The sequence below is a fragment of the Dermacentor variabilis genome, chromosome 7 (assembly GCF_050947875.1).
Source record: "Dermacentor variabilis isolate Ectoservices chromosome 7, ASM5094787v1, whole genome shotgun sequence".
NCBI lineage: Eukaryota > Metazoa > Arthropoda > Arachnida > Ixodida > Ixodidae > Dermacentor > Dermacentor variabilis.
The window spans coordinates 103,389,592-103,404,712 of record NC_134574.1 but is presented as its reverse complement, the minus strand read 5'-3'; the positions used below and the strand labels follow the sequence as shown (position 1 = coordinate 103,404,712).

At 49.7% G+C, this 15,121-nt stretch overlaps 1 protein-coding gene across 2 annotated transcripts in view; it reads right to left on the bottom strand.

Annotated features, from left to right (window-relative positions):
• Positions 1-15,121, bottom strand: part of ena (ENAH actin regulator enabled) — a 126,083-nt gene that overhangs the window by 69,491 nt on the left and 41,471 nt on the right. Inside the window, exon 1 of one of the 2 annotated variants that reach the window (XM_075698921.1) lies at positions 13,792-13,875. The exons of the other annotated variant lie outside the window; for it this stretch is intronic. Within the exon in view, the coding sequence (XP_075555036.1) occupies positions 13,792-13,862 (71 nt within the window). The 5' untranslated portion in view covers positions 13,863-13,875. Of the gene's footprint in view, positions 1-13,791; positions 13,876-15,121 lie in introns of those variants that run through there. 2 annotated transcript variants of the gene reach the window in all.

Below are 15,121 nucleotides of genomic sequence, written 5' to 3'. Positions count from 1 at the left end.
GCATCTTCATGAAGGACGCTCATGAAGTTACGAAAGATAAGCGCCGTATGTCACTCCGCTAGTAATTTTTTTTTGCGTCGTTAATTTATAAACAGACACCCTTCGTTGCAACAATTTTAAAGTCGGTGTGAAAAAAACAGAAAAAGATAAACAAGAAAGTTGGTACACGCACTTTCTTGGCAAAAGCGAAGTCTTTCTCAGAAGCGACTAGCAGCTGTAGCTATGCATACACTTAAGACTTTCGCAGTGTACTGCACGCAAATGATCTTTTTCCAAGGCTCGAATTTGCGGAGAGGGTTTTCCGTTATCCGTCCGACTGCCGATAATGAGCGGTCGTTTCATCACGACTACCTCCTGTATTTGATTATGTGCGATATATAGATGAAGGACGAAGAAGAGGAAAGAAAGGAGAAGAGGACCTTTCACCGCGTTCTGTTCGCATATACCGTCCACGCACCTTGCGGTTGCTGCGCCTCGGGAAGAATGGCGGTTTGAACCTTCAAGATGCGATCCAGCGTGCGTCCACTTGGCTCACTGTTTCGCCTTGGCAGACATTGTTTTGTATTTTCGTGAGACAGCTAGATCACCGATATTTGTCTGGAGCTTCAGAATAGCGTTTGTCGCCACGTTAAACGCAAGCACCTCTGGGGGATGTTTTCGCGCGCGCCCCTTCAAGATATTTAGTTTAACGTACGGGAACGCAAACGCAAGGAAGACGTTAGAAGACGGGGGGGCACCGTCTGGTGCCTCGTGCAAAACGTACCCGAGCCAAGACAATCTATTAGCGATCATCCTGTTGCTGCTATGCGGACGCGTCTGGTTATAGGCTTATGGGCGCCAGAATCGCAGAACGATCTCAGAAACTGGACGCGCTATGCACTCATGACTAACTTTTCAGGTGAGCTTAAAGAAAGCGAAAGCTCGTTTGAATAGTTATAACTGGCGATCAACGCGAGCGAGAGCGTATAGCTACCATCACGAGAACTCGCGCTGAAGCGGGAGCCATATGGCTGCCGCCATGTTGGACAGCGCTATTTCTTAGCGTGCGTAAGCCATTACATATTTGTGCCCGCGCCGCAATTCGACGCGTATACGGTCTGTCCTGTACCATCTGCGCATGCGCGAGGGCGCGAGCTTTCGAGCGCCAGCACGCGTAAGTGTGGTTTGGCCTTAACGGCATAAAGATGGCGGCACGAAGCAGCGGCTCGCTTCTTTGTTGCTATAGCTCGAATGTGCTCAATACTTCATCGACAAATTGTGTTTAAAATAAAAACTACTAGCCCTGTGTCACTGTAACGTTATAACAATACATAGCAAATACAGTTATTTACAATGTATATAACCTGCATACGTTATCGGTGCCGCCCGATATTGAAAGACGAAAACAATGAAAATGACGGTAGTAAAACACACCTTGCGTTGATGCATGTCACGTTATAATACGAAGGCAACGCCGCAGCAGGAGCGGCTGCGCCGCAACACACGGATCGGGGATGACGCAGCAAGTTTGCGTCTCATTGCCAAGCGAAATAGAGCACGCGCACTACCTCCCCGGTTACAGCCTTTTTTCTTTTCAACTTCAACCGCTGCATAAGAGTAAAAGGCCGGCGGCTCTTCTAACGCCCGGGCGAGCCAGGAAGGCATGCATGCATGCCAGCCAGCCAGGGGGGCCATAAACGTCGATCACGCCCTAGAAGCTCGCGACCAAACTCGATCGTCGGGCTATAAAGTGGGCAACCCCCACCTCCCGTCGGCCGCACGGGCCACCCCTCGAACCTGCAGCCAAGCCCTCGGTCGAGAGCTAAGCCTACGAGCACGACAAATATATAATGGAGGGGAGGGGGGGGGTGCAGCCAATTCAAGCGAGACAAGGGTGGACGCGTGGGCGAGACCGCGCCGGCGCGCCCCGTGCGCGTCATGCGTGCGAAACGCCGTAAATCTGCCAAAGCAGACGACACCGCCGCGCACTCGCAAAAGCAGACGACACTTTTACGGCGGTGGCGCGCGGCGCGGCGCGTTTATACGTGAAAATGCGAGAGCGAATTACAGGAATGGAACGGTTCACTGAGCTCGTGCATGGGGGGCGCTCCGGGCGAGCGGCTTCCCAGCGTCTACCTAGCGGTCGATTTAGGCACTACTGGCCTCCTTGAAGCCCTTGGGTTCAGCAGTGGTAAAGTAAACATGCCCGCCATAGGCATTAGTAAGAGGCGATCGGAGGATTGGTGGAAGTAAGGAAACTACAAAAGACGGAGACGTACAAAAGCACAGTTCTCACTAGGGGATCAGAAAATTAGGCTGTGGTAGTTGAGTGGTTCTTTTTCCTTTTTTTATTGTTTAACCTAGGTAGGACATCAGGCAGTATAATAGCAAGAGCTTGTTGGCGCAACCCACCGCCCCGTTCCAAAGGGGGCGCTCATAACATCCATTCATCCATCCATTATGGCTCGGAAAGGCGAAACGCTTTAAAACTCCCAGGTGGAGCTCTGAACAGCGTATCGACATCTAACAGAAGCTTTCTAACAGCCTTCTAACAGACAAGAAACCAGATCGACGACTAACACCCACAAAAGAAATTGAAATTAGGTTTGTATAATACGAGACATCCGCGCTATCGGCGTGCGCAGAAACATTTGCTGCATAATACAGAGTTCCGGCGGCACGGTAAACAATTACTTCAGTACTTTATTTTTTTTTAACCACTTAGTAGGCTTCTTCCGGAGGAATACTCGGAACAGTGACTCGGAATGATTCCGAAATGGCCTCTCATTTCGCAGTTGCTGAAATTTCGATTTCATTTTTTCACTCTTTTCGCTCTTTTATCATAGGCTTGGACGCGCCGGTCAGACAGTGCAACGAACGATAAGAATGTACAGTAAATTCTCGTAATAACGAAATCGATTTACTATAGCGCCTGTAGAACCTTTTTCTTCTGGTCCCGGCCGCAGCATATGCATTTCTGCTAAATGTCCCGGCACCATAACGCTCGGTACAGCATATATTGATCATTTGCTTTTCTTTGTATCAACCTGCAGAGGCAGATAGCATGTACACGCAGGTCACTCCGCCACGTGGCAGCATCGTCTTGAGACTAACTGCATCACTTAACTGGGTGTGAACTCGAGCGAGCTGCTAATTCACATTAAACTCGCTATTACGTCCTGTCCATAACGCGCTTTAGGAAGTTTCATAGCTGCAGTAGCAGCGAAACTTCAGCTAGTCGCTCAAAGTCCATACTTGACGAAAAAGCGCCAAATCAGACAAGGATGACGTGTATACCTTTCTCATGTAGTACTCGTCCGATGTGGCAGCTGTTTTGTCAAGCAGTATAGTTACCATGTATCGTGCGACTATAAAACGACATACGAAGCAGCTGCTGGAGAACGTCATCGGGATTTCGCTGCTGTAATGTTGCCGTGCAGGCTCACCCACTATACAAGCGCGAGTGGCTTTGAACACATGCGCGACCCCGCCACGTGCTGTTCCGAGTTGCATACAGTGGCTCTCTTAGAGCCCCCTCCGCCGCTTATAACGAAATGCCACTTATAACGAAAGTTTACTTCCGGTCCCAATGACTCCCTCTTAGCGAGAGTTTTATTCGCACGTACATTGCATGTGCGCCGAAGAACGGATGACCACACAACCCGAAGGAGACTCATCGTGAGCAACGTCAATGCAAACGAAGTCACGGCATATAAGGTCCGGCACCACGCTACACGTATGCGCCAATGCAAGTACGCTATTCCTTCCAAACTACGTAGCTCACCAAAGCGCCGCGACCACCCGCTTCGCGGCGCCAGCGGGGAAGAACCGTGAGAAGCGCACGTCCGGTGACGTAATCGAATGCACCCCTCCCTCGATGACCACACCGAGTAGACAGTGCACTCAACGGTGTGCATGCACGGGGGGGGGGGGGGGGGGGGGGGAGAGGCTCCAACAGAGCAGCGCCGTGCCAACGCACGCGAGCCGAGCGTTAATCACCGCCCAGACTTTGTCCGCTAGAGCCGCCAGTAGCCAAAATCGAAACCCTCGCGAGCTATACCGCGAAATCTCGATCGGGGAGAGGGGGGAGGGGGGGCTGCCAGGTCGTAAATACGCGGTACTTGGACGCCGCGCGCGACAGCAAATATGGCGACTATATATCAAGGAGGGCGCGAGGCGGACGACGACAGTGCTGGGATAACGAACAGCGAGTCAAAAAGGACGCCGTCGCGGCGTTACAGCGACGTCAGAAGCCATGCATCGGTAACGAGGCACGCGCTACATAACGAGGCAAGGCGTCTAGCTCCGCTATTCGCGGCTGCAGAGGGAATTACGGATCGAATATGCGATACCACGTATACGTTTGACTCTCGTATATACAGAAACTCCAGCGTACAAGCAACCCCACTTTCTCGAGTTAAATTCACTCGGACGCTATAAAAACACGCAACAGCGCACGTTTACGGTGATATAGTATAACGGCTAAGACATTCGGCAGGTTCCTGCAAGGCGGTGAACAGCCGCACATACCAAAGGATGCCTACTCTGAGCACGTGAGTGTCCCTCAACACGTAAGAACAAGCTTTCTCTTTTAAGTCAATTTTCCTACTTCTCGCAGCGTTACACGCAGCGCAGCTTTCAATTATTCGGCAGCACCAGTCAAAAGAGAGAGAGAGAGAGAGAGAGAGAGAGAGAGAGAGAGAGAGAAGAAAAGAACGAAACAAGGCTACACGAAAACTTCCCGAAACAGACCCCAAAGTTTCGTATTTCTTCTTGCCACAAAAAAAAATATACATAAGAGAACGGGACATGGCTATACAAAAACTTCCCGAAACAGACCCCAAAGTGTCGTTTTCTCTTTGCCGACTGACCACTGCTGCCCAAGCGAAGTCTCCGCCACAGCGGAAGGCAGTATACCTAGACCACTTGTACAAACGTTGTCTCACATTCCAGAATACTCATACGGGCGCTAAGAAGTCAAGAAGAAAAAGAAAGAGGGAAGAAAAAACGAAAAAAAAAAACGAAAGAACACGGAATTAAGGAAGGCTGGCCTGGATCCGCAAAATGAGCGGAGGGTTCGGAGAACGGGGGGGGGGGAGGACGGGAGGGGGAGGGGAAGGGCGTACATATATATACGTTAAGCGAAGGACCATGATTAATTGCTCGCCGCACATCCCACACTCTACGGCGACCCGCAGCGAGCTTGGCTTCGTCGTCAGAGACTCAGTTTCCTATTTCAGGATTCGGCGGCGACGAGGAGGGTGTATAACCACGCGCGGGTGCGGGAGATTTAATCATGGCTCGCGCGTGGTATACGAAGAAAGAGACCAAGCGTAAGGCACTGCGGAGGATAAATGACTCGCGCTTAAAACGCGCACACACTACATACACACACACAAACGGCAACACCTGCGAACTCTTTTTATGTGTATATTGGCATAACACTTGGAAGGAACGGGATCGTACAAAACTGCACCCCAGATCGTAATCCCAAACGGAAAGCCACCGCTTCCCTTAGGAGGGGGACAGCGAATATTAAGAAGAGCCCGCCGTCCCTTAATCCTCGATGATCCATCACGATAGCCCGGTGTTCATAAAGGAAAAAAAGAAAAAGTTTGCGTCACTTCGATGTTTCTACACGTTAGTTCTGCAACGACCACGGCTTGCTAATTCTGTCGTTGGCTGATCTTTAACCGCGCGATGTCGATGTTTGTTTCACGTGTCACGCCACAATTCCGAACGTGAAGCAATACGCCCTTTCTGGATACAATGGCTGCTAAATATTAAAGCTCACGGACTTACAGTCTTCCGCTATAGGGCCTAACTATATGCATCTTTTTTTTTTTTTCATTGGCGGCTACAGCACAATCGCTTCAAGTAAACAGTTTTAGATACAACTTTAAGCTGTGAATAGGGCACTTCTCGCATCACACAAGGCGTGCACACTTTGAATCAACGCATCTCGTAGTGCTCTCTTTTCCCTGGAATTACACTACCGGGTATAGTGCGATTCCTTTCCCATACCTCTGCTACTACTAGTACTACTGCTAAACACACACACACACACACGCGTAGAAACCTTGGGTCACGTGGGTGTGCGCCCATTCTATGGCCAATCAAGCCTACAGAATGGATGTGACACACACAAGGGGTACGAGGACTTGAATGCGTTTACAAACACCTGCCGCACACTTCTCTGCGCGTGCGCCCCCTCGTCAGGCATCACGTGACGCAGATAGATAGATAAATAAATAGATAAGATAGATAGATAAGATAGATAAATAGATAGATAAGATAGATAAATAAATAGATAAGATAGATAAATAAATAGATAGATAAATAGATAGATAGATAGATAGATAGATAGATAGATAGATAGATAGATAGATAGATAGATAGATAGATAGATAGATAGATAAAGAAAGGCAGAGAGCTTAACTACAGGCAGCTGTGGTCGACGCAGACAGCTAACGCGGCTTGATCAATCGACGAGGCTGCGGTTTGTGTCACCCGCTACTGCAGCCATTGCTCGCCAAGTCAAACAAGCTTCGCGTCCTTTAGATTCCAACATCGCGGTGGATGTGCGTGTTTTTTTGTTTAGTATTTTTTTTTCTGAATTAGTCCGAAATGCGGCCACTGTCGCGGAGGGCAATCGAATCCGGGACCCCGTGCGAAGCAGAACAGCGCAGCTACGCAGCCACCACGGCGCATCGGGCAAGAAACGTATATATGCGTAAACGAAAGCTGCACCATGAAAGGGACTGAAAAAAAAAAAAAAGAAAACTGACCACCCAAGACATCACAGAAAATAGATTAGTTTGCACCCTTACGCGAGACTTCCTTTGTTTTGTTTTCCATGACGAAAACGAATCTAGTATAACACACACAAAAAAAGATGGGAGCGAAGGAGCGCTCCGCGGACAGCTGTCTGCAATTGAAACTGACAGCTGGCGCAGAGGAAAAAGAAAAAAAAGAAAAGTTCGTGAAAGAACGATTGAAGACACCATAATTAGAGTCACCATAATTAGGGGTACATATACGTCCCTTCTGACAGACAGTCCCTTTTTCTTCCCCCCATCGTTTCAATCTTGCGCTTTTTTTTTTCTTTTGTTGTTGTTGCCATCGTGACAACTGACAAGCTGTAGCCTCCGTTTCCTTGCGTGGTGCCGCTGGTTCAAGCGATTTATTTTATATGTTGCCTTTTCATGACCCCCCCCCCCTTTCTCTCTCGATCTGTCTCTCTCCACTATGTCAGTATTAAGAGGTACAAAAGATCAATGACCCGAGATGGAGCTAACCGGGCACTGAACGTCCTCTCGATAGGGGAGCAGCGAAAGAAGACAGTGTTTAACACGGTGCTCTTATTGAGTACAAGTACACACGTGAAATAAAGTACCCGTGCGTGAATTTAACGCGCATGTGTGCGCAATTCGTGGACACAAAGATCTAAACAACATATCTTTGAATAAATCACGGGCTTTTTACGCGGCCAGAACCACGGCCTCATTACGAGGCACGCAGTAATGGGGGACTCCGGGTTAATTTCGACCACCCGGGGTTCCTTAGCGTCCACCCAGTGCTCGGTACACGAGCGTTCTCGCATTACGCCTCAGTTGGAATGCGGCCGCCGCGGCCGGGGTTCGATCCCACGACCTCGTACTTAGCAGCGCCCAACGCCTCAGCCCCGACTACAAATATTCTCTGGCACGTCTTGTCACTTAGTAATGATGTCGCGATTCTGACCTAGCATTTCAAAGGCGAACTCGTAAATCGCTTGTAAAGAAAAAAAATAGAAACAATGTTTGGTGCTCGCGGTTGCTTAGCTTACAAAAAAAAAAAAATAGACACGAACAAGAAGAGACGAGACAAGCACTGTATCGTCTCTTCTTGCCCCGTGTCCGTTATTTGCGCATCCTCATGACGAAACGTAAACAAACTCTTCCAGTTTTTCCATACGATTCTCCTCGTGAAGAAAGAAGACTGAAATCCGCGACAACGAAACGTAGCCAAACGATCGAGGGCAAAATAAATTCATAGAACGCTCAGTTTTAATCGGTGCTCCGGCTACGTCAACTGGCGTGCTGCTTATACGGATGACAAAGACGGTGGGCGTATGAGACGACCCCCACTCATATGCAGTTCGCGCGCGCAGAGCATGCACAACTTAGTCGCCTGTTGTAACGAATGCAAAAAAGAAAAAGAATGATTACGAGAAGCGGGAGAGGAGGCCACGAGGCAAGGAATTCCGAAAACGCGAACAAGCCAGGTGCCTTTATTCCGGAAGCGAACGAGCGCTTCCGGAATAAAAGCGATCCCGCGAAATCCACGAGCGTGATGATGAAAACGGCCGCCGTAACGCTAGCTTCGCCTCGTGGCAACTACGCCGACAGGCAAAGCAGGATTAGCGCCGCCAATCTCGAAAAGACTCGCCGACAACGCTCCCGTCAGCTTTTGAACAGCTCCAGCGATTCCGGAAGCTCAACGTCGTCCGCCTCCGTCAAATATATATATATATATATATATATATATATATATATATATATATATATATATATATATATATATATATATAATGTTGAAGGATGGTGGATAGATTGTTCTAGAGAAACTGGCCACTCCCTGTATACGCAATGCCTCATGACCTCGAGCGTACCGGAATCTTGGAAGAACGCTAACATAATCCTAATCCATAAGAAAGGGGACGCCAAAGACTTGAAAAATTACAGACCGATCAGCTTAGTGTCCGTTGCCTACAAAGTATTTACTAAGGTAATCGCAAATAGAATCAGGAACACCTTAGACTTCTGTACACAAAAGGACCAGGCAGGATTCCGTAAAGGCTACTCAACAATAGACCATATTCACACTATCAATCAGGTGATAGAGAAGTGTGCGGAATATAACCAACCCTTAATATATAGCTTTCATTGATTACGAGAAAGCGTTTGATTCTGTCGAAACCTCAGCAGTCATGGAGGCATACGGAACCAGGGTGTAGACGAGCCGTATGTAAAAATACTGAAAGCTATCTATAGCGGCTCCCCAGCCACTGTAGTCCACCATAAGGAAAGCAACAAAATTCCAATAAAGAAAGGCGTCAGGCAGGGAGATACGATCTCTCGAGTGCTATTCACAGCGCGTTTACAGGAGGTATTCAGAGACCTTGAATGGGAAGAATATATATATAAGAGAGAGAGAGAGCTGCAGACATAGGCGTGATCCTGTTACGAGTGTTGATACAAGCAACGCAAGCACAAGCTACACAGATATTGGACGGCTATCCGCGTCTTCCCATGAAGAAAGATCCTCGCTGTCAACGTCCCACTGAAGATCTCGAAAGGTCATCATTCTCATTCGAAGAAAGGCGCCCGTTCAGAAGTCTATTCTGTATTACAGGTCGTTATTTTAATTGTATTGTCTAGTATCTTTCAATCAGTAAGGCCCGCAACCATACCGCACAAATGGCTTTGGTAACGCTGAAGCGAGCTTTTATTATTATTATTCCTAAACTACCTTTAAAGCAAAACCATTTCATTTCATTTTAATCCGGAAGCCTGCGATACTTATGCCTCACAGGACTGGGCATGAAACTTGATATTCTTTGAAGTAACTTATCTTTGCAAGTATTTGCTTCTGTGTGTTTTCCTTTTCTCTGTCTTTTTTCTTCATGCAGCCAGCCAGCTCGGGTCCCAAACAGGGAGTCACTGCCCTCTGTGTCACCGTATGCAAATTTTCTTTCCCGATTTCCAGCTTGCCTTTACCGATGCGGCCACCAATGGGAAGAGAGACTCCACACTCCCTCAATGGAGGCCTGTCTGCTCTAGTAAACAGCGCCGATCGCAGAGGCCACGTACGTGACCAGGCGTGGTGACTCGGTGGACCCATCCAGCGAATAACAGCGCACGATACGCGCCTTCCTCGCAACGACCTCGAATTTCGCTTTGCAACGCGGGCCGATCCCGGAGATAGCGAAACGTCGGGGCACACACACACACGCCTCGTAGCATTAACCGATAGAACTGTAACCAATATAAGCGTCTCTCCAGCAGAGTAACATATACTAAGGCAGGCACATACCGACAAGCTATCGCTCGACGCTAACTGAGTGTTCCCCCTCTTCCTCTTTCTATTCCTCCTTTCCCGTAGCCCCAGTGTAGGGCAGCAAACCGGACGCTCGTCTGGCTGACCTCCCTGCCTTTCTTTCTCCTTGCTTTCTCTCTTCTTCGACTTTGACAATCGTGTTCCGGTGGTTTCCATGCCCAGTTTATTTTTATTTTTCTTTCTCGACGGCGCGTTTCTTTCTTACACTGGATCCGCGATTCGACTATTCGGATACACGCATTGGACAGGCTCTCTTGTTAAGTACACAGAGATAACTCGGCCCTCCGCATAAAGACCGCACACGTGTCTAAAATCGCAAACTGAGCAAGTCGGTACCACGCGTTTCACCTTTCGGTTGTCGCAGCGCTCGCAGAGACGGGGGACAAAGAGAAGACGTGCGGCGGACGCGCGCCGTCCAGCGCGCTTTTCCTCCTGCCCTCCCCGTCTTTGCGAGCGCTGCGAGAACCGAAAGGCGATCGCACGCGTATCTGCCGTCACTGCGAGACCGGCAGTTATTGGTGCTACAGGGCCGCCGAACCGCCTTCGCTCTACTTGTCTAATATAACAACTTCCCGACAAAAAAGAAAAAAGGAAGCGCGCATATAGTACGGTGTCGCCACCGCACGACTTCAGCCCACACTCGGTCGGAAATGGGCGGTGTCGCGCTCCGCCGCACTCCCTCGCGGGGGCCAAACTGCTGGAGGAATTATATGTGTGCCACGACGGTATATAGCCCCTTCCTCTCGAATTTCCTTCCTTCTCGCTTTTAAGACACTTTCCCGGAGCGCAGTCGGGTAGAGGAGCTTCCGCCCCGAAGGCAGAGCTCGCGTCCGTCACGCCACCTTGCCTCGCAACCGCCCGAATAAGACTTAAAAGGGAAACTCCGGCGTTTTCGTAGCCGTATATACCTTCAGTCCCTAATCATCCAAACCACGGTGCACACTCTTAATCGCAACGAAGGCAATCTGCCGCCCATGTACGTCAGGTGCCTTAGTCATGTTTTGAGCCACACGTAAAAAGGGGCGCCAGCTCTGCCGCTTGTTTCATTGTGAACAATAAGGCTCCCGTGGGGGAGCCGAAACGTAAATAACCATTTTAAACCATTTTGGTCGGTGTCCAGACCTCTTCCTTTTAAGCAAGCATTGACAGTCCCGTCACAGGTAAGGTGGTTCTATTTGCTTAGAAATACGTCAATAATATTTAAATAACCAATAAACGAGATACCGAAACGGGTTGCTGCTTTTGTGCCGTCACAATGAGCCGATGACGTCAGGTCCCACACTACCATGACGTAAGCACGCAGAACGCATGCCAAACATACAGTACAGGTGGCACTGGCGCCAAAAAAGCGAAGCTGGCGATGTGTTCTGACGACACAGAACTCCTGCAGATTTTCCGAACACGACAGCGGCGGCAGCGACTGTGTCGGTGTAATTTCTGACGTCACAAACACAGGGTGGCCAATAAAAGGTATCGAGTCGGGAACACAACCAATCTTTAAACTTCATTTTCAGGAAAACTAAGTGAGTTGCAGCCCTAAGGCGGTTTCACATGGCGCGATTTTCAGTCAGCGACAGCGAATTCCGTCGCTCAGCGTCCGCCGCGACGTCCTGGGCTCTCCGCAACTGGATTCCAACAAATTGGTCGCACTGTCAACGAGTCGCAGCGATCGGCGCGATGTGGGAGGGGCAACGTGTGACGAAACAAAGCACAGTCAAAATGGGAGCTGTCGTGTTTCACCGCGCGTTGGAAGCTCTGCGGAGCAATGTCGCGCGCCAGCTTTAGTTGTTTTAATAGGGCGTACCCACCAGCGCCTGCGACTTAGGAGCTTCATAAACATTTTGTTCTTCTTACGATTACACAATTCGTTTAAAAGGAGAAGCTGCATGCTATCCAGGTCGGGAAAAGGACGCCGCTTCAACATAACGCACGTACCCACTCGATCGACACCGTCGTCAACCTCTTCATCGCTACAAATTGCGCCAGTTGCTTATGCATGCACACTCACCAGTAGCTTGTTCTTCTGCAAAAGCAAATACTCATCCAGGAAAAAAGTAGTGGCTTCCATAGTAACAACGAAACTAGAGTGTGCCAAACGGAACCACCCCACCGACGCCGCACAAGCCGCACCCTCATACTTGCGGCGCTGTGCAGCGTCTCGCGCACCGCATCCGCAATCAACGCTTTTAAACGTAAAAGAAATTGTGTACTTATTCTATTATCGAATAATAACGGGAAAATTCGAATATTTGACTAGTTTCCATGTTGTTTTTATTTAACGATCCAGGCATGGATACTTCGTGAGCAGGGGGGGGGGAGGCAACCTTGCCTACCGCTGCGACGGAAATCGCGCTGCCGGAAACGCATGTGAAAACTGTCGGCGACAATCGCTCTGCGACGTGCGCGGCAGAACGATTTTTTTTTCGCCCCAATCGCCCCACGTGAAACAGCCTATACTGTTTGGCGCAGATAATCAGAGTGCAAAAGGGAGCGTACATTCGAAATTTTATTAAAATCAGTGGACATCGAGAAATCGCCAGAGCTGCCCTTTAAATGCGCGATACACGCAGACGACACAGGGAGCCGGGAGCTGTACGTACTACATACACCACAGAGCTCACGGTGGACGCCAGAGCATCGAGTGGCCTTCGAGATCCGCTCGGCGCGAAAGGCACGCCGTTGCCATCTCGGAGGCCACGTCCGCTGACGCCTATGCACGACGCTGCTCCTGCTTCGCCGCTCGGAAGAAAACTGGCGCATGGTTTAGAGAGGAGCTACAGGCCGGGATAATGTAACGATCACGTTCCAATACTATATTTCAAGACAGCCAATATTGCGTTTTACTTAGCTGTTCGCGTATATCAGCTTGCTAAGGGTTCGTTCAGGTCCTCTTTACAGGACCGGCCTGCATCCGTGATCCGTCTGACGACGCACGTCCTCAGAAAAAAAAAAAAAAGTTTATGCGTCGCATTCACCATTTCAACGAGCAAGCGAGTCTGCATATTCCATACGAGTCTATATATGATCACTGTATACATGTGACCGGACGGTTTTCACATACAGGACCCCAATATATATATGATGATGCGAGATTAGGGATATGCGACATATATAAGCCTGCCGCGAGAGCTCAGTGGATATGGCATTCTGAACGCTGAGCGCAAGGTCGAGGGTTCGATTCCCTGTAGCATCGGCCGCATTTCAATGGAATCGAAACACACGCACGCACGCACGCAACTGAATTAGATAGAGGTGCACATTAAATAGTCCCCGGTGGTCAGAACAGTTCTGTGCAGTTTCGGGGCATTAAACCGCAGAAAGGGTCACTTGACATACGCCGTTCTTTTTTTTTTTTCGTTTTCTTTCTTCGAAAGAGGCAGTGATGACACATTATCTTGCCTGTCACAGCCTTTACAGCACGAAACAAGGCACACAATTTCACCTTCAGTGTCATTAGTTTCACCATCAGCTTCGCCATCGTTTTTATTTTTCTAGTGCGCATACCTTACAGTGATTATGTGTCCGTTAAGTGTTCGTTTTACGAAGCGCCGTTAACGACACCTCAGAAATTTATTCCGGACGTGTGAATGAACTATAGTGAACCTACAGGGGAAAAGGAAAGTGGGGGAGGGGGGGGTTCCACTAGTTCCTCAATATTTCATTCAACAGAATGAACAATGAAGTCGATCAAAAGCATCGACGCAAACTCACCCGTCGGGTACGCTGTGGCGTCGGCTCAACGAATCGCTGCCAGTCGCCAGCACCATGGGGCAGCAGAACATCCGCCAATCGCGTCACAGGCTCAGCGACAACGCAAGCACGCTAGTGCGCGCGCACACACACAAACACAAAGACACGCGCGCAAGTGTCACAGGATGGCACGCACAGACCCAGCGGCCCCGAATGGCCTGTTCTCTGCGGGGAAGCTCCCGAAGCACTACTACAGGAGGAGGTCTGCAGTTGTCGCTATCGACACAACACAAATTCACCACTCAGCTTTGTTTTTTTTTTTCTTCTTGAACGAACAACACGTGGTCTATGCGCCACAAAGTGTGGAAACAGTAAAGCCTGCTGCGTCCACGGCCAGAAACACGGACTGCACACTATTCAACAGTGCGCAGGCGCTGTAACTCGGCAAAGCGCGTCGCAGGTCGACTTGCAGTGCAATCCGAACGGTGTAGCGGAGACGTTCCGTATGAAGGACACCGCTCTGCTTCCGAGTCCGCCGCCTCGGTATACGCGAAAAACGCGAAGGGGGGCGGGCGACAACTTGACGAGAAAAGAAAGATCCTCTGCTAAAAAACGCCCCAGGCGCCCCAAGGCCACGACGGGCCCACGGGAACGCGGTTGTCGATGGCGTAGAACAATGAACCGGGGCAACGAAGACGCCCACGAAGGCTTACGAGCGCCGTTCAGTCGATACGTAACCACGCGTCGAAATTCCGTCGTCACAACAACGAGAAGCCATACAGAGGGAATGTCAACTCGAAGTCCACCTCCTTTCCTTCGAGCGCTGGGCCTCTCTCCGCGGTCGGTTTTCTCCAGCGACGCAAACAGCCCCAAAGCAGTAAGCCTTACTGCGCAGTTAAGTTTTTCTAGTGGCGTAGGAAAGGTGCGTCGGGAAAAAGAAGCAGACTTCGTTTCAGTGACGCGTGCAACCTCGCGCAGTTTACGTACGCCGAAAAGGCAGACGACTCGACAATGACGTCAGAGTTCCGCCAGAATCCAGCTGGAAAGAAAAGCAAGCTTCGAAACCGGAGCCTACACAAGACCACCGGCCGGTCCCGAACAATATCCGAAGCCAAATGTTCCCTAGGCGAACAGCGTCGTCTCGTTCCCGCGCGATTTTGCGGCAGACATGGGAAACGACTCGCACCACAAAATCTGCTTCGATTATGATCGAACCAGTACACGTCTCCGCCTACGATCGACGCAGAAAAAGATTTCAAAACAACGTTGAGTCAATCCGCAAACCCTTCACGTAACATGCTCCGAGGATGTGTGACCATGGACACATGCCACAGCCAAAGAACTGGGCAAG